General features: G+C 43.8%; 1 protein-coding gene across 1 annotated transcript in view; it reads right to left on the reverse strand.

The window, feature by feature from the left end:
• Positions 1-23,455, reverse strand: part of LOC139413953 (fibulin 2) — a 114,718-nt gene that overhangs the window by 76,363 nt on the left and 14,900 nt on the right. The window contains exon 2 of the mRNA XM_071161844.1: positions 7,362-7,958. Within this exon, the coding sequence (XP_071017945.1) occupies positions 7,362-7,832 (471 nt within the window). The 5' untranslated portion in view covers positions 7,833-7,958. The remainder of the gene's footprint in view (positions 1-7,361; positions 7,959-23,455) is intronic.

Genomic DNA, 23,455 nt, shown 5'->3' on the forward strand with positions numbered 1-23,455 from the left:
GGACATCAGGGATAAAATTGTAGACCTGCACAAGGCTGGGATGGGCTACAGGACAATAGGCAAGCAGCTCGGTGAGAAGGCAACAACTGTTGGTGCAATTTTTAGAAAATGGAAGAACTTCAAGATGACGGTCAATCACCCTCGGTCTGGGGCTCCATGCAAGATCTCACCTCGTGGGGCATCAATGATCATGAGGAAGGTGAGGGATCAGCCCAGAACTACACGGCAGGACCTGGTCAATGACCTGAAGAGAGCTGGAACCACAGTCTCAAAGAAAACCATTAGTAACACACTATGCTGTCATGGATTAAAATCCTGCAGCGCACGCAAGGTCCCCCTGCTCAAGCCAGCGCATGTCCAGGCCCGTCTGAAGTTTGCCAATGACCATCTGGATGATCCAGAGGAGGAATGGGAGAAGGTAATCTGGTCTGATGAGACAAAAATAGAGCTTGTTGGTCTAAACTCCACTCGCCGTGTTTGGAGGAAGAAGAAGGATGAGTACAACCTCAAGAACACCATCCCAACCGTGAAGCATGGAGGTGGAAACATCATTCTTTGGGAATGCTTTTCTGCAAAGGGGACAGGACGACTGCACCGTATTGAGGGGAGGATGGATGGGGCCATGTATTGCGAGATCTTGGCCAACAACCTCCTTCCCTCAGTAAGAGCATTGAAGATGGGTCATGGCTGGGTCTTCCAGCATGACAACAACCCGAAACACAGAGCCTGGGCAACTAAGGAGTGGCTCCGTAAGAAATATCTCAAGGTCCTGGAGTGGCCTAGCCAGTCTCCAGACCTGAACCCAATAGAAAATCTTTGGAGGGAGCTGAAAGTCCGTATTGCCCAGCGATAGCCCCGAAACCTGAAGGATCTGGAGTAGGTCTGTATGGAGGAGTGGGCCAAAATCCCTGATGCAGTGTGTGCAAACCTGGTCAAGAACTACAGGAAACGTATGATCTCTGTAATTGCAAACAAAGGTTTCTGTACCAAATATTAAGTTCTGCTTTTCTGATGTATCAAATACTTATGTCATGCAATAAAATGCAAATTAATTATTTAAAAATCATACAATGTGATTTTCTGGATTTTTGTTTTAGATTCTGTCTCTCACAGTTGAAGTGTACCTATGATAACAATTACAGACCTCTACAGACATGCTTTGTAAGTAGGAAAACCTGCAAACTTGGCAGTGTATCAAATAGTTGTTCTCCCCACTGTAAGTCTCCAGCTACTGTGGCCTCCATCATTCATAAATGGTTGTTTGGAACCACCAAGACTAGAGCTGGTCGCCCGGTCAAACTGAGTAATCAGGGGAGGGGGGCCTTGGTCAGGGAGGTCACTCTGACAGAGCTCCAGAGTTCCTGTGTGAAGATGGAAGAACCTTGCAGAAGGACAACCAGCTCTGCAGCACTCCACCAATCAGGCCTTTATGGTAGTGGCCAGATGGAAGAAGGGGGCGCAGGTAGTCTAGTGGTTAGAACATTGGGCCAGTAACTGAAAGGTTGCTAGATCGAATCCCTGAGCTGACAAGGAAAAAATCTGGGGTTCTACAAGGCAATTAACCCACTGTTCCTAAACCGTCATTGCAAATAAGAATTTGTTCTTAACTGACTTGCCTAGTTAAATAAAGGTTAAAAATTAAATAAATGAAATAAAAAAAGTGGGGTTGGGTTAAATGTGTAAGACACATTTCAGTTGAAGACATTCAGTTGAACAACTGACTAGGTATCCCCCTTTTCCAGTCCTCAGTAAAAGGCACATGACAGCCCGCTTGGATTTTTTCAAAAGGCTCCTAAAGACTCTCAGACCACGAGAAACAAGATTCTCTGGTCTAAAGAAACCAAGATTGAACTCTTTGGCATGAATGCCAACCATCATGTCTGGAGGAAACCTGGGAACTTCTCTACAGTGAAGCATGGTGGTGGTAGCATCATGCTGTGGGGATGTTTTTCAGTGGAAGAGACTGGGAGGATCGAGGGAAAGATGAATGAAGCAAAGTACAGAGCCTTATTTGGTGAAAAAAAACTTACACCAGAGCTCTAAGGACCTCAGACTTTGGCGAAGGTTCACCTTCCAACAGGACAACAACCCTAAGCACACAGCCAAGACAATACAGGAATGGCTTTGGGATAAGTCTCTGAATGTCATTGAGTGTCCCAGACAGAGCCCGGACTTGAACCCGATCGAACATCTCTGGAGAGACCTGAAAATAGCTGTACAGCGACGCTCCACATCCAACCTGACAGAGCTTGAGAGGATCTGCAGAGAAAATTGAGAGACACTCCCAAAATACAGGTGTGCCAAGCTTGTGACGTCATACCCAAGAAGACTCCAGGCTGTAATCACTACCAAAGATGCTTCCACAAAGTACTGAGTAAAAGCTCTGAATACTTATGTAAATAAAAAATAAAAATTAGAATAAACAATTTTTACTTTGTCATTACTGGGTATTACGTGTAGATTGATGAGGGGGGAGATGATTAAATACATTTTAGAATAAGGCTGTAACGTAACAAAATGTGGAAACAGTCAAGGGGTCTGAATCCTTTCTGAAGGCACTGAACAAAAATATTAACGCAATATGCAACAATTTCATATGAAGAAATCAGTCAAAATAAATACATTCAATTCAGCCCTAATCTATGGATTTCACATGACTGGGAATACAGATATGCATCTGTTGGTCACAGATACCATTAAAAACTAAATGTAGGTGAGTGGGTCAGAAAAACAGTCAGTATCTGGTGTGACCACCATTTGCCTCATGCAGCGTGACACATCTCCTTCACATAGAGTTGATCAGGCAGTTGATTGTGGCCTGTGGAATGCTGCCCTATTCCTCAATGGCTGTGTTTCTGGATACTGGACCACGCTGTCGTACACGTCGATCCAGAGCATCCCAAACATGCTCCATGGGTGACATGTCTGGTGAGTATACAGGCCTGGGACATTTCAGCATCCAGGAATTGTGTACAGATCCTTGAGACATGGGGCTGTATATTGTCATACTGAAACATGAGGTGATGCCGACGGATGAATGACACAACAATGGGCCTCAGGATATCGTCACAATATCTCTGTGCATTCAAATTGCCATCAATAAAATGAAATTAGGTTCATTGTCCGCCACCATGGGGCACTCTGTTCTTAACATTGACATCAGCAAACAGCTCGGCTAAACAGCTGTCGCCGTATGCTTGGTAAAGTTGAAACCGGGATTCATCCGTGAAGAGCACATTTCTCCAAAGTCAGTTACAATGCCAAACTGCAGTCAGGTCAAGACCCTGGTAAGGACAACATGCTTCCCTGAGACAGTTTCTGGCAGTTTGTGCAGAAATTCTTCAGTTGTGCAAAGCCACAGTTTCATCAGCTGTCCGGGTGGCTGGTCTTAGACGATCCCGCAGGTGAAGAAACGGGATGTGGAGGTCCTGGCTACACGTGGTCTGCGGTTGTGAGGCCTGTGGGACGTACTGCAATTGGAGGTGGCTCTCTGGCAAAATCTTCGGTGGACATTCCTGCAGTCTGTGTGTAATTCTCTCTCTCAAGGCATTATTGTCATGGGGAACATATGTTTACATTGCCAAAGCAAGTGAAATAGATAAACAAAAGTGAAGTAAACCATTTTTTTTAAATAACTGTAAACATTACACTCACAAAAGTTCCAAAATAATAAAGTAATTTCAAATGTCACATTGTCTATATACAGTGTAATGATGTGCAAATAGTTAAAGTACCAAAGGGAAAATAAATAAACATAAATATGGGTTGTATTTACAATGGTGTTTGTTCTTCATTGGTTGCCCTTTTCTTGTGGGAACAGGTCACAAATCTTGCTGCTGTGATGGCACACATAAAAACGGACTCACTTATTGTGTAACATTGTCCGAATGTTCTGTGCAACTTATGTGAATATCACAAGAATGTTCTTGCAAAACCCCAGACAACTCCCATAAGTTAATGAAATGTTCAGGGCACCTTTAAAGAACTTCTTATAACATTAAGGGAATGTCCTGTTGCCACATGACGTTCATACAATGTTTAAGTTATCACAACTGGACAGTGTTTTCGGAACCTATAGCTTAAATGTGTTCTAGGAACGTTCTTGCAACATCAGGCGAATTATTTATACAAACATTCTATAATCATCAGCACGACTGGGAACTTTCACAGAACCCATTTTTTGTTAGCTGGGAAGACATTAAGAATCTATTGACCAAAAAGTTGGTTTGAGATCTAAACTATAGTTCACCACACCATCTCTGGAACGGCACCTAAAGACATACAAAGTCCTAGAATAGCAGACAGGAAGCAGGTAGCAGACAGGTAGACAGGCAGACTTCACAGGTAAAGGTAGATAGAAAGGCAATGTGCTAGAATAGCAGACAGGAGGCAGGTAGAAGACAGGAAACAGGTAGCAGACAGGAAACAGGTAGCAGACAGGAAGCAGGTAGCAGACAGGAAGCAGGTAGCAGACAGGCAGCAGGTAGCAGACAGGGAGCAGGTAGAAGACAGGAAGCAGGTAGCAGACAGGAAGCAGGTAACAGGTAGCAGACAGTAAGCAGGTAGCAGACAGGGAGCAGTAAGCAGGTAGCAGACAGGAAGCAGGTAGCAGACAGGAAGCAGGAAGCAGGAAGTTGACAAGAAGCAGGAAGCAGGTAGCAGACAGGAAGCAGGTAGCAGACAGGAAGCAAGTAGAAGTCAGGAAGCAGAAAGCAGGTAGAAGACAGGAAGCAGGTAGCAGACAGGTAGACAGGCAGACTTCACAGGTAAAGGTAGATAGAAAGGCAATGTGCTAGAATAGCACAGGTAGAAGATAGCAGACAGGAAGCAGGTAACAGACAGGAAGCAAGTAGCAGTCAAGAAGCAGGAAGCAGGTAGCAGACAGGAAGCAGGTAGCAGACAGGCAGACTTCACAGGTAAAGGTAGATAAACAGGCAATGTGCTAGAATAGAACAGGTAGCAGATAGCAGACAGGAAGCAGGTAGCAGACAGGGAGCAGACAGGTAGACAAAAAGACTTCACAGGTAAAGGTAGATAGACAGGCAATGTGCTAGAATAGCACAGGTAGAAGATAGCAGACAGGAAGCAGGTAGCAGACAGGAAGTAGGAAGCAGGTAGAAGACAGGTAGACGGGCAGACTTCACAGGTAAAGGTAGATAGACAGGCAATGTGCTAGAATTGCACAGGTAGAAGATAGCAGAAAGGAAGCAGGTAGCAGACAGGACGCAGACAAGGAAGAAAGTATCAGACAGGAAGCAAGTAGAAGACAGGAAGCAGGTAGAAGACAGGAAGCAGACAGGTAGACAGGCAGACTTCACAGGTAAAGGTAGATAGACAGGCAATGTGCTAGAATAGCACAGGTAGAAGATAGCAGACAGGAGGCAGGTAGCAGACAGGAAGCAGGTAACAGACAGGTAGCAGACAGGAAGCAGGTAGCAGACAGGACGCAGGTAGCAGACAGGACACAGGTAGCAGACAGGACGCAGGTAGCAGACAGGACGCAGGTAGCAGACAGGCTTCACAGGTAAAAGGGATAAGGGTACAGGTAAAGGTAGATAACAGACAGGCTTCACAGGTAAAAGGGACAAGGGTACATGTAAAGGTAGATAGCAGACAGGCTTCACAGGTAAAAGGGACAAGGGTACATGTAAAGGTAGATAACAGACCGTCTTCACAGGTAAAAGGGACAAGGGTACAGGTAAAGGTAGACAACAGACAGGCTTCACAGGTAAAAGGGACAAGGGTACATGTAAAGGTAGATAACAGACAGGCTTCACAGGTAAAAGGGACAAGGGTACAGGTAAAGGTAGATAACAGACAGGCTTCACAGGTAAAAGGGACAAGGGTACAGGTAAATGTAGACAACAGACAGGCTTCACAGGTAAAAGGGACAAGGGTACAGGTAAAGGTAGATAACAGACAGGCTTCACAGGTAAAAGGGACAAGGGTACAGGTAAAGGTAGATAACAGACAGGCTTCACAGGTAAAAGGGACAAGGGTACAGGTAAAGGTAGATAACAGACAGGCTTCACAGGTAAAAGGGACAAGGGTACAGGTAAAGGTAGATAACAGACAGGCTTCACAGGTAAAAGGAACAAGGTGTACAGGTAAAGGTAGACCACCGGCAGACTTCACAGGTAAAGGTAGATAACCGGCAGACTACACAGGTAAAGGTAGATAACAGACAGGCTTCACAGGTAAAGGTAGATAACAGACAGACTTCACAGGTAAAAGGGACAAGGGTACAGGTAAAGGTAGATAACAGACAGGCTTCACAGGTAAAAGGGACAAGGGTACATGTAAAGGTAGATAACAGACCGTCTTCACAGGTAAAAGGGACAAGGGTACAGGTAAAGGTAGATAACAGACAGGCTTCACAGGTAAAGGTGGATAACAGACAGGCTTCACAGGTAAAAGGGACAAGGGTACAGGTAAAGGTAGATAACAGACAGACTTCACAGGTAAAAGGGACAATGATACAGGTAAAGGTAGATAACAGACAAGCTTCACAGGTAAAAGGGACAAGGGTACAGGTAAAGGTGGATAACAGACAGGCTTCACAGGTAAGAGGGACAAGGGTACAGGTAAATGTAGATAACCGGCAGATTTCACAGGTAAAGGTAGATAACAGACAGACTTCACAGGTAAAAGGGACAAGGGTACAGGTAAAGGTAGATAACAGACAGGCTTCGCAGGTAAATGTAGAGAGAACAAACTGACCTCACAGGTAAAGGTAGATAACATACAGACTTCACAGGCAAAGGTAGATAACAGACATACTTCACAGGTAAAGGTAGATAACCCACAGACTTCACAGGTAAAGGTAGATAACCCACAGACTTCACAGGTAAAGGTAGAGAGAACAAACTGACCTCACAGGTAAATGTAGAGAGAACAGACTGACCTCACAGGTAAAGGTAGATAGACAGGTAGCAGACAGACTTCACAGGTAAAGGTAGAGAGAACAGACTGACCTCACAGGTAAAGGTAGATAGACAGGTAGCAGACAGACTTCACAGGTAAAGGTAGATAACTGGCAGACTCCACAGGTAAAGGTAGAGAGAACAAACTGACCTCACAGGTAAAAGTAGATAACAGACTGACCTCACAGGTAAAGGTAGAGAGAACAGACTGACCTCACAGGTAAAGGTAGATAACAGACAGACTTCACAGGAAAGGTAGAGAGAACAGACTGACCTCACAGGTAAAGGTAGATAGACAGGTAGCAGACAGACTTCACAGGTAAAGGTAGATAACAGACTTCACAGGTAAAGGTAGATAGACAGGTAGCAGACAGACTTCACAGGTAAAGGTAGATAACAGACAGACTTCACAGGTAAAGGTAAAGAGAACAAACTGACCTCACAGGCAACAAGGTGAAAGGAGTGTCCGGCCTCGTACTTCTGGTTGTCATGGACACAGCCGATACGTTCGCAGGTGACACAGCCGTCAGCCGGCTCAGACACTTCGATGCAGTTAGCAGGGACGTCAGGACAGGGCATGAAGTGACAGCCAATCCGTCCGCCACCCTCCGGGCACGAACACTCCGTACTCCCGAAGTCCACGAAGTAGGACTGCCCCTCGGGAACATGACCATTCTTAAAGCCGGCATGGACACAGTCGTAGTACTGGTAGCCCTCACAGGTACACCCAGTCTGAACGCAGGTAGTACAGCAAGCCCCAGATTCCAGCCGCTCCTCAATACAGTTACTCAGATCAGGGCAGTCTACACCTGTACAGTCCTTCTGGCCAAGGCTACCACTCACACTCAGCAGGAGGAGGACAAGGGCACTGTGACGTAATGTCTGTTCAACTGGTGGGGGACCAGCCATGATGACACCAGATGGATTGAAAGCAATGAGAGTGAAGATGTTTTTCACAGTGTTTTGAGGTTTAGCTTTGAAGTCCTCCTCAAGGATTCAGACACACTCTCTCTGTTCTCAGGGATCACTACCACTCTACAGAGAAAAAGAGAGGGAGACAGGGGGGGGGGGGGTGGAGGGAGGGAGGGAAAGAGAGGGAGTCAGAGGGGGGGGGGGGTGGAGGGAGGGAGGGGGGATGGAGGGAGGGAAAGAGGGAGACAGAGGGGGGGGGGGGTGGAGGGAGGGAGGGAGGGGGGGAAGAGAGGGAGACAGAGGGGGGTGGAGGGAGGGAGGGAAGGAAAGAGAGGGATACAGGGGGGGTGGGAGGGAAAGAGAGGGAGACAGAGAGGGGGGGTAGAGGGAGGGAGGGGAAGAGAGGGGTTTAGAGAGAGAGATATGTAATGTTTAGTGTTTATTTTTATTGTTTATTTCACATTTATATATTATCTACCTCACTTGCTTTGGCAATGTTAACACGTTTCCCATGCCAATAAAGCCCCTTGAATTGAGAGAGAGAAAGAGAGAGAGAAAGAGAGATAGATACATTTACACACACACAACAACATCTGGATTCATAGTTGAACTCTCAGGTTCTGGTCTGTCCCATTACTTTCACTACTGCTGGGTGACTGGTCCAGAGACCTGATATTATTATGACTACACCCTTCTTTCCCCCAGGCCTGCTTTCAAATACTATTCAACATCTGTCTAGTTTATTAGTTCACCAGGCCTGGGTTCAAATACTATTCAACATCTGTCTAGTTTATTAGTTCACCAGGCCTGGGTTCAAATACTATTCAACATCTGTCCAGTTTATTAGTTCACCAGGCCTGCTTTCAAATACTATTCAACATCTGTCTAGTTTATTAGTTCACCAGGCCTGGGTTCAAATACTATTCAACATCTGTCCAGTTTATTAGTTCACCAGGCCTGGGTTCAAATACTATTCAACATCTGTCTAGTTTATTAGTTCACCAGGCCTGCTTTCAAATACTATTCAACATCTGTCTAGTTTATTAGTTAACCAGGCCTGGGTTCAAATACTATTCAACATCTGTCTAGTTTATTAGTTCACCAGGCCTGGGTTCAAATACTATTCAACATCTGTCTAGTGTATTAGTTAACCAGGCCTGCTTTCAAATACTATTCAACATCTGTCTAGTTTATTAGTTATCCAGGCCTGGGTTCAAATACTATTCAACATCTGTCCAGTTTATTAGTTCACCAGGCCTGGGTTCAAATACTATTCAACATCTGTCTAGTTTATTAGTTCACCAGGCCTGGGTTCAAATACTATTCAACATCTGTCTAGTTTATTAGTTAACCAGGCCTGGGTTCAAATACTATTCAACATCTGTCTAGTTTATTAGTTCACCAGGCCTGCTTTCAAATACTATTCAACATCTGTCTAGTTTATTAGTTCACCAGGCCTGGGTTCAAATACTATTCAACATCTGTCCAGTTTATTAGTTCACCAGGCCTGGGTTCAAATACTATTCAACATCTGTCTAGTTTATTAGTTAACCAGGCCTGCTTTCAAATACTATTCAACATCTGTCTAGTTTATTAGTTCAACAGGCCTGGGTTCAAATACTTTTACACATCTGTCTAGTTAATTAGTTCACCAGGCCTGGGTTCAAATACTATTCAACATCTGTCCAGTTTATTAGTTCACCAGGCCTGGGTTCAAATACTATTCAACATCTGTCCAGTTTATTAGTTCACCAGGCCTGGGTTCAAATACTATTCAACATCTGTCTAGTTTATTAGTTCACCAGGCCTGGGTTCAAATACTATTCAACATCTGTCTAGTTTATTAGTTCACCAGGCCTGGGTTCAAATACTATTCAACATCTGTCTAGTTTATTAGTTCACCAGGCCTGGGTTCAAATACTATTCAACATCTGTCTAGTTTATTAGTTCACCAGGCCTGGGTTCAAATACTATTCAACATCTGTCTAGTTTATTAGTTCACCAGGCCTGGGTTCAAATACTATTCAACATCTGTCTAGTTTATTAGTTAACCAGGCCTGCTTTCAAATACTATTCAACATCTGTCTAGTTTATTAGTTCACCAGGCCTGGGTTCAAATACTATTCAACATCTGTCTAGTTTATTAGTTCACCAGGCTTGCTTTCAAATACTATTCAACATATTTCTTTGAGCGTTTCCTCTAGACTGCCTGGTGTGCCAGATGTGGGTGGGGTTTACAGTTTCAGGACTTTTCTATTGGTTCATCAAGCCAGGTAAACTTGATCAAGCACAGCTTGAGAATACTGTTTAAAATGATGTCAAATAGTATTTGAACCCAGGTATGCTTCACCCAGTATGCCAGTAGCATGACATGCATACAGACATACAGGCTCCCTACATCACTGCAGCTCTATAGTTATCAGGAGGAGGTCTGACATATCAGAGTGACATTCATCTGCAAGGCCCACATCACCATGGCGATTTGGTCAAAGATGCCATCTACAATGAACAAAAGTTTCTATGCAACATGTAACAAATTCAAAGATTTTACTGAGTTACAGTTCATATAAGGCTCCCGAGTGTCGCAGCGGTCTGAGGCACTGCATCTCAGTGCTAGAGGTGTCACTACAGACCCTGTTTCAATTCCAAGCTGTATCACAAACGGCCGTGATTGGGAGTCACAGAGGGCGGTGCACAATTGGCCCAGCGTCGTTCAGGTTAGGGTTTGGCCGGGGTCGGCTGTCATTGTAAATAAGAATTTTTTTTCTTAACTGACTTGCCTAGTTAAATAAAGTTTAAATATAAATAAGGAAATCAGTCAATTGAAATACATTTATTTAGGCACTATATATGGATTTCACATGACTGGGAATACAGATATGCATCGGTTGGTCACAGATACCTTTTTTAAAAAGGTAGGGGTGTGGATCAGAAAACCAGTCAGTATCTGGTGTGATTACCATTTGCCTCATGCAGCATGACACATCTCCTACGCATAGAGTTGATCAGGCTGTTGATTGTGGCCTGTGGAATATTGTCCCATTACTCTTCAATGGCTGTGAGAAGTTTCTAGATATTGGTGCTAACAGGAACATGATGTGGTACACATCGATCCAGAGCATCCCAAACATGCTCCAAGGGTGACACGTCTGGTGAGTATAAAGTCCATGGAAAAACTGGGACATGTTCAGCTTCTAGGAATTGTGTACAGATCCTTGGAACATGGGGCTGTCCATTATCATGCTGAAACATGAGGTGATGGAGGTGGATGAATGGCAAGACAATGGGCCTCAGGATCTCGTGACAGTATCTCTTTGCATTCAAATTGCCATCAATAAAATGCAATTGTGTTCCTTGTTCGTAGTTTATGCCTGCCCATACCATAACCCCACCACCACCATGAGGCACTCTGTTCACAACGTTGACATCAGCAAGCCGCTCGCTCACACGATGCCATACACGCAGTCTGCCATCTGCCCGGTACAGTTGAAACCGAGATTCATCCGTGAAGAGCACACTACTCCAGCGTACCAGTGGCCATCGAAGGTGAGCATTTGCCAAATTAAGTTGGTTACGATGCCAAACTACATTCAGGTCAAGACCCTGATGAGGACAACGAGCATGAGCTTCCCTTAGATGGTTTCTGACAGTTCTTCCAGAAATTATTCCATTGTACAAACCCACAGCTGTCCGGGTGGCTGGTCTCTGACGATGTGGAGGTCCTGCTCTGGCGTTGTTACATGTGGTCTGCGGTTTTGAGGCTGGTTGGACGTACTGCGAAATTCTCTAAAACGACGGAGGTGGCTTATGGTAGAGAAATTAGCATTAAATTCTCTGGCAACAGCTCCGGTGGACATTCCTGCAGTCAGCATGCCAATTGCATGTTGTGGTTAGACATTAGTTGTGGTTAGACATTAGCCTTAAGCTCAGGTAGACTATATCGTAGGGTGATTACCAGGTCATTCTCACTGTGCACACTGAAGATGCAGCAGATGTTACTGCTGAGCAGTATCAGTAGGACATTAGGCCTTTAGATAGCTAAATTAACTAACGTTAAGTTTTGGTTTTGGGGGGATTGATAGTAATACTATATGTGTTTCTCACAGTGCCTTGCGAAAGTATTCGGCCCCCTTGAACTTTGCGACCTTTTGCCACATTTCAGGCTTCAAACATAAAGATATAAAACTGTATTTTTTTGTGAAGAATCAAAAACAAGTGGGACACAATCATGAAGTGGAACGACATTTATTGGATATTTAAAACTTTTTTAACAAATCAAAAACTGAAAAATTGGGCGTGCAAAATTATTCAGCCCCTTTACTTTCAGTGCAGCAAACTCTCTCCAGAAGTTCAGTGAGGATCTCTGAATGATCCAATGTTGACCTAAATGACTAATGATGATAAATACAATCCACCTGTGTGTAATCAAGTCTCCGTATAAATGCACCTGCACTGTGATAGTCTCAGAGGTCTGTTAAAAGCGCAGAGAGCATCATGAAGAACAAGGAACACACCAGGCAGGTCCGAGATACTGTTGTGAAGAAGTTTAAAGCCGGATTTGGATACAAAAAAAAATACAGTTTTATATCTTTATGTTTGAAGCCTGAAATGTGGCAAAAGGTCGCAAAGTTCAAGGGGGCCGAATACTTTCGCAAGGCACTGTATCATGGTCCGATAACAAGGAATGCAGCCTTTCTTATCATGGTCCGACAACAGGGATTCAGTTCCTATTGGGCATCAGGACCTTTCAGTGTGCAGTCTGCTCAGGGATCCTACTGCCAGCCCACTCTTCATGGCCTATGAAGAAGCAATGATCCATTTCAGAGAATCTCCCCTCTCCCAGTAGCACATTAAGGCTGTGGGGTTTACATTATGCTTTTCCAGAGGCAGCGTATGATGGATTTATGGGTTCCTCAGTCTGAAATACAGTAAATGTTCCTTCCCTTAAATCTGGCATGATCCCTTAAGATCTGTTTGCATTATGGACTCTCAATTGTTATCCATACTCTCATATAACTCTAGATGAAAGAATGGAACATCAGTCCACCTTTCCAGAAACAAGTCTCTCATCATTGCTGCTTGCTATAGACCACCCTCTGCCCCCAGCTGAGCTCTGGACACCATATGTGAAGTAATCGCCCCCCACCTATCTTCAGAGCTTGTGCTGTTAGGTGACCTAAACTGGAACATGCTTAAAACCCCAGCCATCCTACAATCTAAGCTTGATGCCCTCAAGATCACACAAATTATCAATAAACCTACCAGGTACAACCCAAAATACGTAAACACGGGATATCATCCTAACCAACCTGCCCTCCAAATACATCTCTGCTGTCTTCAACCAGGATCTCAGCGATCACTGCTTCATTGCCTGCATCCGTTATGGGTCCGCGGTCAAACGACCACCAGCGAGCAGGCCTTTCTAATCAACCTGGCCCGGGTATCCTGGAAGGATATTGACCTCATTCCGTCAGTAGAAGATGCCAGGATATTCTTTAAAAGTGCCTTCCTCACCATCTTAAATAAGCATGCCCCATTCAAACAATTTAGAATCAGGAACAGATATAGCCCTTGGTTCTCTCCAGACCTGACTGCCCTTGACCAGCACAAAAACACCCTGTGGCGTACTGCATTAGCATAGAAAAGCCTCCTGGGACACTGTAAAGTCCATGGAGAATAATAACCTCCTCCCAGCTGTCCACTGCACTGAGGCTAGGAAACACTGTCACCACCAATAAATCTGCGATAATTGAGAATTTCAAGAATCATTTTACTACGGCTGGCCATGCTTTTCACCTGGCTACCCCTACAGCAGTCAACAGCCCTGCACCACCTACAGCAACTTGCCTAAGCCTCCCCCATTACTCCTTCACCCAAATCCAGATAGCTGATGTTCTGAAAGAACTGCAAAATCTGGACCCCTACAAATCAGCCGGGCTAGACAATCTGGACACACTCTTTCTAAAATTATCTGTCAAAATTTTTGCAACCCCTATTACTAGCTTGTTCAACCTCTCTTTCATATTGTCTGAGATCCCCCAAAATTTGAAAGCTGCCGCGATCATCCCCCTCTTCAAAGGGGGAGACACTCTAAACCCAAACTGCTACAGACCCATATCTATCCTACCCTGCCTTTCTAAGGTCTTCGAAAGCCAAGTTAACAAACAGATCACCAACCATTTCGAATCCCATTCTCCGCTATGCAATCTGGCTTCCGAGCTGGTCATGGATGCACCTCAGCCACGCTCAAGGTCCTAAACGATATCATAACCGCCATCGATAAGAGACAATACTGTGCAGCTATATTCATCGACCTGGCCAAGGCTTTCGACTGTAAATCACCACATTCTTATCGGCAGACTAAACAGCCTTGGTTTCTCAAATGACCTCGCCTGGTTCACCAACTACTTCTCAGACAGAGTTCCGTGTGTCAAATCGGAGGACCTGTTGTCCGGACCTCTGGCAGTCTCTATGGTGGTGCCACAGGGTTCAATTCTCGGGCCGACTATTTTCTCTGTATACATCAATGATGTCACTCTTGCTGCTGGTGATACTCCGATCCCCCGCTACGCAGACGACACCATTCTGTATACTTCTGGGCCTTCTTTGGACACTGTGTTAACTAACCTCCAGATGAGCTTCAATGCCATACAACTCTCCTTCCGTGGCCTCCAACTGCTCTTAAATGCAAGTAAAACTAAATGCATGCTCTTCAACCGATCACTGCCCACACCTGCCCGCCCGTCCAGCATCACTACTCTGGACGGTTCTGACTTAGAATATGAGGACAACTACAAATACCTAGGTGTCTAGTTAGACTGTGAACTCTCCTTCCAGACTCCCATTAAGCATCTCCAATCCAAAATTAAATCTAGAATTGGCATCCAATTTCACAACAAAGCCTCCTTCACTCATGCTGCAAAACATACCCTCGTAAAACTGACCATCCTACCAATCCTCGACTTTGGCGATGTAATTTACAAAATAGCCTCCAATACCCTACTCAACAAATTGGATGCAGTCTATCACAGTGCAATCCGTTTTGTCACCAAAGCCCCATATACTACCCACCATTGCGACCTGTACGCTCTCGTTGGCTGGCCCTCGCTTCATACTCGTCGCCAAACCCACTGGCTCCATGTCATCTACAAGACCCTGCTAGGTAAAGTCCCCCCTTATCTCAGCTCGCTGGTCACCATAGCATCTCCCACCTGTAGCACACGCTCCAGCAGGTATATCTCTCTAGTCACCCCCAAAACCAATTCTTTCTTTGGCCGCCTCTCTTTCCAGTTCTCTGCTGCCAATGACTGGAACGAACTACAAAAATCTCTGAAACTGGAAACACTTATCTCCCTCACTAGCTTTAAGCACCAACTGTCAGAGCAGCTCACAGATTACTGCACCTGTACATAGCCCACCTATAATTTAGCCCTATCAACTACCTCTTTCCCAACTGTATTTAATTTATTTATTTATTTTGCTCCTTTGCACCCCATTATTTTTATTTCTACTTTGCACATTCTTCCATTGCAAAACTACCATTCCAGTGTTTTACTTGCTATATTGTATTTACCTTGCCACCAAGGCCTTTTTTGCCTTTACCTCCCTTCTCACCTCATTTGCTCACATTCTATAAAGACTTGTTTATACTTTATTATTGACTGTATGTTTGTTTTACTCCATGTGTAACTCTGTGTCGTTGTAAGTGTCGAACTGCTTTGCTTTATCTTGGCCAGGTCGCAATTGTAAATGAGAACTTGTTCTCAACTTGCCTACCTGGTTAAATAAAGGTAAAATAAAAAAAATAAAAAAATCTCTGCAGTTCATCCAGAGTGATCATGGGCCTCTTAGCTGCATCTCTGATCAGTCTTCTCCTTGTATGAGCTGAAAGTTTAGAGGGACGGCCAGGTCTTGGTAGATTTGCAGTGGTCTGATACTCCTTCCATTTCAATATTATCGCTTGCACAGTGCTCCTTGGGATGTTTAAAGCTTGGGAAATCTTTTTGTATCCAAATCCGGCTTTAAACTTCTTCACAACAGTATCTCGGACCTGCCTGGTGCGTTCCTTGTTCTTCATGATGCTCTGTGCGCTTTTAACAGACCTCTGAGACTATCACAGTGCAGGTGCATTTATACGGAGACTTGATTACACACAGGTGGATTGTATTTATCATCATTAGTCATTTAGGTCAACATTGGATCATTCAGAGATCCTCACTGAACTTCTGGAGAGAGTTTGCTGCACTGAAAGTAAAGGGGCTGAATAATTTTGCACGCCCAATTTTTCAGTTTTTGATTTGTTAAAAAAGTTTGAAATATCCAATAAATGTCGTTCCACTTCATGATTGTGTCCCACTTGTTGTTGATTCTTCACAAAAAATACAGTTTTATATCTTTATGTTTGAAGCCTGAAATGTGGCAAAAGGTCGCAAAGTTCAAGGGGGCCGAATACTTTCGCAAGGCACTGTAAGTGCAATTGTTTGAACCTATTAAAAATCATAAAATATGTTTTCTTTGCATTTAAAACAAGTTTCAGCTGTATAAAAGACCCTTGTAATATCTTAAAATCTGTCTCCAATAATGATAATGCTTGGTCAGCCGTTGAAGCGATAGAGTACATGACAGTATCATCAGCATATCAATGAATTTGACACTTTCTTATCTCATCACCGATATTGTTTATGTAGAGAGTGAACAGTAATGGACCAAGTATAGAACCTTGTGGGACCCCTTTAACCAACTCCAATGGCTCCGACTGGATGCCGTCAACTCTAACAGCCTGACTTCTATCCTTTAGATAGTCATGAAACCAACGACAGGCATCCAATCCCAGTCCTATTGACGACAGCTTACCCAAAACTATTGCAAGGTCTATAGTGTCAAAAGCGTTCGATAAATCTATGAACAAGGCAGCACAGTGCTTTCTATTATCTAGGGTATTAGTAATATCATTTACAACACGTACAGTGGCCGTAATAGTACTGTGTTTAGGTCTGAAGCCAGATGGATTACTAGAAAGAGTATTGTTAACAGTTAAAAAAAGATTGTAGTTGCCTATTCACCAATGACTCTAGAATTTTAGCCAAACAGGAGAGCTGAGAGATGGGCCGATAATTTTCCAAATCACTACCATCACCTCCCTTGAGGACTGGTAAAGCAAAGCTGTTTTCCAAGATTTAGGAATCTTTCCTACGACAAATGTTTGATTAAAGATGTGCGTCACTACACCAGCAATAATAGGTGCCGGGGTATCACTGCTCAAACTAATAGGAAGGGTGAAGGTACGCCAGGTATCACTGCTCAAACTAATAGGAAGGGTGAAGGTATGCCAGGTATCACTGCTCAAACTAATAGGAAGGGTGAAGGTACCCCAGGTATCACTGCTCAAACTAATAGGAAGGGTGAAGGTACGCCAGGTATCACTGCTCAAACTATTAGGAAGTGTGAAGGTACGCCAGGTATCACTGCTCAAACTAATAGGAAGGGTGAAGGTACTCCAGGTATCACTGCTCAAACTAATAGGAAGGGTGAAGGTACTCCAGGTATCACTGCTCAAACTAATAGGAAGGGTGAAGGTACCCCAGGTATCACTGCTCAAACTAATAGGAAGGGTGAAGGTATGCCAGGTATCACTGCTCAAACTAACAGGAAGGGTGAAGGTACCCCAGGTATCACTGCTCAAACTAACAGGAAGGGTGAAAGTACCCCAGGTATCACTGCTCAAACTAACAGGAAGGGTGAAGGTACCCCAGGTATCACTGCTCAAACTAATAGGAAGGGTGAAGTTACTCCAGGTATCACTGCTCAAACTAATAGGAAGGGTGAAGGTACCCCAGGTATCACTGCTCAAACTAACAGGAAGGGTGAAGGTACCCCAGGTATCACTGCTCAAACTAATAGGAAGGGTGAAGGTATGCCAGGTATCACTGCTCAAACTAACAGGAAGGGTGAAGGTACACCAGGTATCACTGCTCAAACTAACAGGAAGGGTGAAGGTACTCCAGGTATCACTGCTCAAACTAATAGGAAGGGTGAAGGTACTCCAGGTATCACTGCTCAAACTAATAGGAAGGGTGAAGGTACGCAGGGTATCACTGCTCAAACTAGCTTTCTGTCATCTCTTCCATGTTACGCTACCTGCAATGGTGACCACTAGCCACGCCAGGCGAACCAATGAAGAGATGCTGGTTTTTAATCAGTGCTCCGTCCCCTCTGCCAACGCTGTGGACTATTGCTTGAGCTGTACGCAGCCCATTCATTTCACATCGTCGCTGCTTCAACGGCTTCTCTCCGTCCCTGCATCCACACTGTATGTCATGGTCCTCTGCTTCCTACGAATGCTATATTAGATTAAACACTAAGGAGATTTTAGATGCCTTAAAGTGATGAGTTCATATGAGTTCCATGCCTTATCTAGTTGACTATGTCTGCGTTCAGACTAGTCAATAGCATTGCTTTGGTGGTTGTCCTAATAAAGTACAGTGCATATTAGCTACAAGTTGTTGGCTGGGTGCAGATTGTTTGGTTGCTTGTTAGATACTTAGATATTTCATGTTGGCCACATATGATTAAGCTACTCATGTTGTTCAGTGAGAGTACCCGGCGGTGCATCTCTAGGGCAGCTGGGTTCACACCGCTATGTTCTAAAGATAGTTCACACGTGCCACGATGACGCTCGTCTTGCCTCATTCGGGGCTCAGCTTATGGTTAACATTCCCACATAGTATGCATTCTTTGGCTGGTCTATTGATGTCTAAACGGTGCTGTGCCGTACCTAGCGTACCTTGGGTAAGGTTGTGTTGTTTTGGGGGATTGGTATAGTTTACCGTGCTCACTATTTTATATCGATGCTTTGCTTGGGCAGTGAGCTACCCTGAAGGAGCAGAGCCAATATCACCAAGACTTGCATTGTTCGTTGCTTGATAAATGGTTAAACATATTTCCATGTGATGTTTTATTTATGAAATATATACAGTTGAAGTCGGAAGTTTCCATACTGCACCTTAGCCAAATACACTTAAACTCAGGTATTTCACAATTCCTGACATTTAATCCTAGTAAAAATTCCCTGTTTTAGGTCAGTTAGGATCACCATTTGATTTTAAGAATTTGAAACGTCAGAATAATAGTAAAGAGAATGATTTATTTGAGCTTTTATTTCTTTCATCACATTCCCAGTGGGTCAGAAGTTTACATACACTCAATTAGTATTTGGTAGCATTGCCTTTAAATTGTGTAACTTGGGTCAAACGATTCGGGTAGCCTTCCACAAGCTTCCCACAATAAGTTGGGTGAATTTTGGCCCATTCCTCCTGACAGAGCTGGTGTAACTGAGTCAGGTTTGTAGGCCTCCTTGCTCGCACAAACTTTTTCAGTTATGCCCACAAATTTTCTATGGTAATGAGGTCAGAGCTTTGTGATGACCACTCCAATACCTTGACTTTGTTGTCCTTAAGCCATTTTGCCACAACTTTGGAAGCATGTTTGGGGTCATTGTCCATTTGGAGACCCATTTGCGACCAAGCTTTAACTTCCTGACTGATGTCTTGAGATGTTGCTTCAAAATATCCACATCATTTTCCTGCCTCATGAAGCCATCTATTTCGTGAAGTGCACCAGTCCCTCCTGCAGCAAAGCACCCACACAACATGACGCGGTCACCCCCGTGCTTCACGGTTGGGATGGTGTTCTGCGGCTTGCAAGCATCCCACTTTTTCATCAAAACATAACGACGGTCATTATGGCCAAACAGTTCTATTTTTGTTTCATCAGACTAGAGGACATTTCCCCAAAAAGTACAATCTTTGTATCTTTGGGATTGATTTGCACTTTTCGTACCAAAGTACGTTAATCTTTAGGAGACATAACGCATCTCCTTCCTGAGCGGTATGATGGCTGCGTGGTCCCATGGTGTTTATACTTGCGTATTATTGTTTATACAGATGAACATGGTACCTTCGGGCATTTGTAAATTGCTCCCAAGGATGAACCAGACTTGTGGAGGTCTACAATGATTTTTCTGAGGTCTTGGCTGATTTCTTTTGATTTTTCCATGATGTCAAGCAAAGAGACACTGAGTTTGAAGGTAGGCCTTGAAATACATCCACAGGTACACCTCCAATTGACTCAAATTATGTCAATTAGCCTATCAGAAGCTTCTAAAGCCATGACATCATTTTCTGGAATTTTCCAAGCTGGTTAAAGGCACAGTCAACTTAGTGTATGTGAACTTCTGACCCACTGGAATTGTGATACAGTGAATTATAATTGAAAGAATCTGTCTGTAAACAATATTTGGAAAAATGACTTGTGTCATGCACAAAGTAGATGTCCTAACCGATGTCATGACATTGGCCTGGGAGTAGGTTTATGAGTCATAAATACCTCTTCCTCGCTTTTTCCTCTCTCTAGCCTACTGATGTGAAATTTGAAAACCTCTTGGTTAACATGGAGATTCTGGGAACATCAGAAGGTGGGGGGAAATTAACTATATTCTGGTAATCCGACCAATTGAACATATGCGGTGGTACTTAATGAATATGATGTCAGTTCGCTTCTCATCAATGATAAGATGACAAACTCTACAGTGGAAAGTCTGCACATTGTAGTTATCAGATTCACATGGAATTGTTGTTCAATTTAAATGTGTGAATATAAAATTATTGGTGAAGAGATTAAATGTAATTTTAGCTTCCAAATGAGAGATTTTGGTTTTCATAAGGTAGGGCTCTGCTCAATCAGTTGCCCCCCCCTGTGAAGGGACATGGGTTATACAACTTTACGCCCTCCTCTCCCTTCCTATATAAAGCCTTGACGACAAGTACGTGAGGTCTGCAGCCTTTGCATTAAAAGGACTAACATGTCAACTACAGAACTAAGCCAACCTCAGAGTGAGGTTTGGTTGCGAATGGTATGAACTTTGAACTCTTATTCACTACAGAAGTGTTACCTCCTAGCCGTTGAGTTAGCAACAGCAGCTGCACAGAGTAAATATTTATTGCATTTTCCTTTTCCAAATGAGCGGTAATTTAGAATGCATAAGATACTGTATTTACGATAGCACAGCTTCGGCCTTTGTTCTCAGTCTTCCCGCTCTTTCACTCAAACCCATCCCCTTTTCTTTTGTGTAACCAGCTGTCATATCTGTTCCACCCACTAGGGACGTTTTCCTTTATGGCGTAATTTGTAATCAAGGTATGATTCATTCTGTGTATATGTATTTCTGTGTGATTAGTTAGGTATTTAGTAAATAAATAATTAAACCCAATTTTGTATTGCTGATTCAACTTGTTAGCCAGGGTTCCTGAAGATATCTGAAAGTTGTACATTCTTGGTTGAGACTGAATTAAGGTGACGATTAATATTGACTGCTATTGATGTAAAATATTACTAGGTCGGAAGATTACAGCTCTATAAATATTATTTTGTGGTGCCCCGACTCTCTAGTTAATTACATTTACATGATTAGCTCAATCAGGTAATATTAATTACGGAGAAAGGATTTTATAGAATAGTATGTCATATCACTTAATCCGGCATAGCCAAAGACACAACACCGACTTGCCAAAACTATAGTTTAACCACAAGAAATTTGTGGAGTGGTTGAAATACGAGTTTTAATGACTTCAACCTAAGTGTATGTAAACTTCCGACTACAACTGCATATATATATATATATATATATATATATATATATATATATATATATATATATATATATATATATTAATATCTGTGAGGGCCACATCACCATGGATATTTGGTCAAAGATGCCCCGTAGCCTTGAAATGTTAATTCAAAATGCACTCTGTCTGTCATGATTGCTTTCTCAATTTGTTTGCAGTTGATTACAAAAATTATATTATTCTATAGCTGTGGTCAGTGGAATAGAAGAGCGAGAGGGGAGAGAGAGACCGAAAGAGAGCGAGAGAGTAAACAACATTCGGTCTCATAAATTTGTTTTCTACTGTGCTCACTTTAGGGAACATAAGCTTTGTCCCAAATGGCAACCTCTTCCCAATCTAGTGCGCTACTTTAGACCATAGCACTATGTGCCCTTACTTGGGAAGAGGTTGCCATTTGGGAAGCACATCAATAACTTCAGAGTAACCCCATAGTAACTCAGACCTTCAAGGTCTTCCTGTGAGTAAAAGCAGGTTGTGTTTCTTTTGGGAAGGTATAAGTCAATATTTTATTTTGACATGTTAATAAATACATGCTTTGTTCATTTTGGCATGTTTACCTGCCTACAATACACACTGTAGAGTGCGTACATAGCAAGCCCATACATAGTAAGTCAATAGGGCTAAATGGCTAGCTAGCCACAAATCATTTTTAGCTAGCTAGCTACACACGAAGACTTTGCATCTACCTTGCATTACTTTTAGGTACATTTTTTCAGCAAAAAAAGAAACGTCCATTAACAGGGCCCTGTCTTTCAAAGATAACTCATAAAAATCTAAATAGCTTCACAGATCTTCATTGCAAAGGGTTTAAACACTGTTTCCAATGATTGTTCAAAGAAACATATACAATTAATGAACATGCACCTGTGGAACGGTCGTTAAGACACTAACAGCTTACAGACGGTAGGCATTTAAGGTCACAGTTATGAAAACTGTAGGGGGAGGTGCAGCGTGAGGTAATACAGTAGGGGGGAGTGCTGCTCAGCGTGAGGTAATACAGTAGGGGGAGGTGGAGCGTGAGGTAATACAGTAGGGGGGAGTGCTGCTCAGCGTGAGGTAATACAGTAGGGGGAGTGCTGCTCAGCGTGAGGTAATACAGTAGGGGGAGGTGGAGCGTGAGGTAATACAGTAGGGGGAGGTGGAGCGTGAGGTAATACAGTAGGGGGGAGTGCTGCTCAGCGTGAAGTAATACAGTAGGGGGAGTGCTGCGCAGCGTGAGGTAATACAGTAGGGGGGAGTGCTGCTCAGCGTGAGGTAATACAGTAGGGGGAGGTGGAGCGTGAGGTAATACAGTAGTGGGGAGTGCTGCTCAGCGTGAGGTAATACAGTAGTGGGGAGTGCTGCTCAGCGTGAGGTAATACAGTAGGGGGAGTGCTGCTCAGCGTGAGTTAATACAGTAGGGGGGAGTGCTGCTCAGCGTGAGGTAATACAGTAGGGGGGAGTGCTGCTCAGCATGAGGTAATACAGTAGGGGGAGTGCTGCTCAGCGTGAGGTAATACAGTAGGGGGAGTGCTGCTCAGCGTGAGGTAATACAGTAGGGGGAGTGCTGCTCATTGTGAGGTAATACAGTAGGGGGAGTGCTGCTCAGTGTGAGGTAATACAGTAGGTGGAGGTGCAGAGTGAGGTAATACAATAGGGGGGTGTGCTGCTTAGCGTGAGGTAATACAGTAGGGGGAATGCTGCTCAGCGTGAGGTAATACAGTAGGGGGAGTGCTGCTCAGCGTGAGGTAATACAGTAGGGGGAGTGCTGCTCAGCATGAGGTAATATAGTAGGGGGAGTGCTGCTCAGCGTGAGGTAATACAGTAGGGGGAGGTGTAGAGTGAGGTAATACAGTAGGGGGGAGTGCTGCTCAGCGTGAGGTAATACAGTTGGACGAGGAGCAGAGTAAGGGAATACAGTAGGGGGAGTGAGAGGTAATACAGTAGGGGTAGTGC

Source organism: Oncorhynchus clarkii, chromosome 7, assembly GCF_045791955.1.
Source record: "Oncorhynchus clarkii lewisi isolate Uvic-CL-2024 chromosome 7, UVic_Ocla_1.0, whole genome shotgun sequence".
NCBI lineage: Eukaryota > Metazoa > Chordata > Actinopteri > Salmoniformes > Salmonidae > Oncorhynchus > Oncorhynchus clarkii.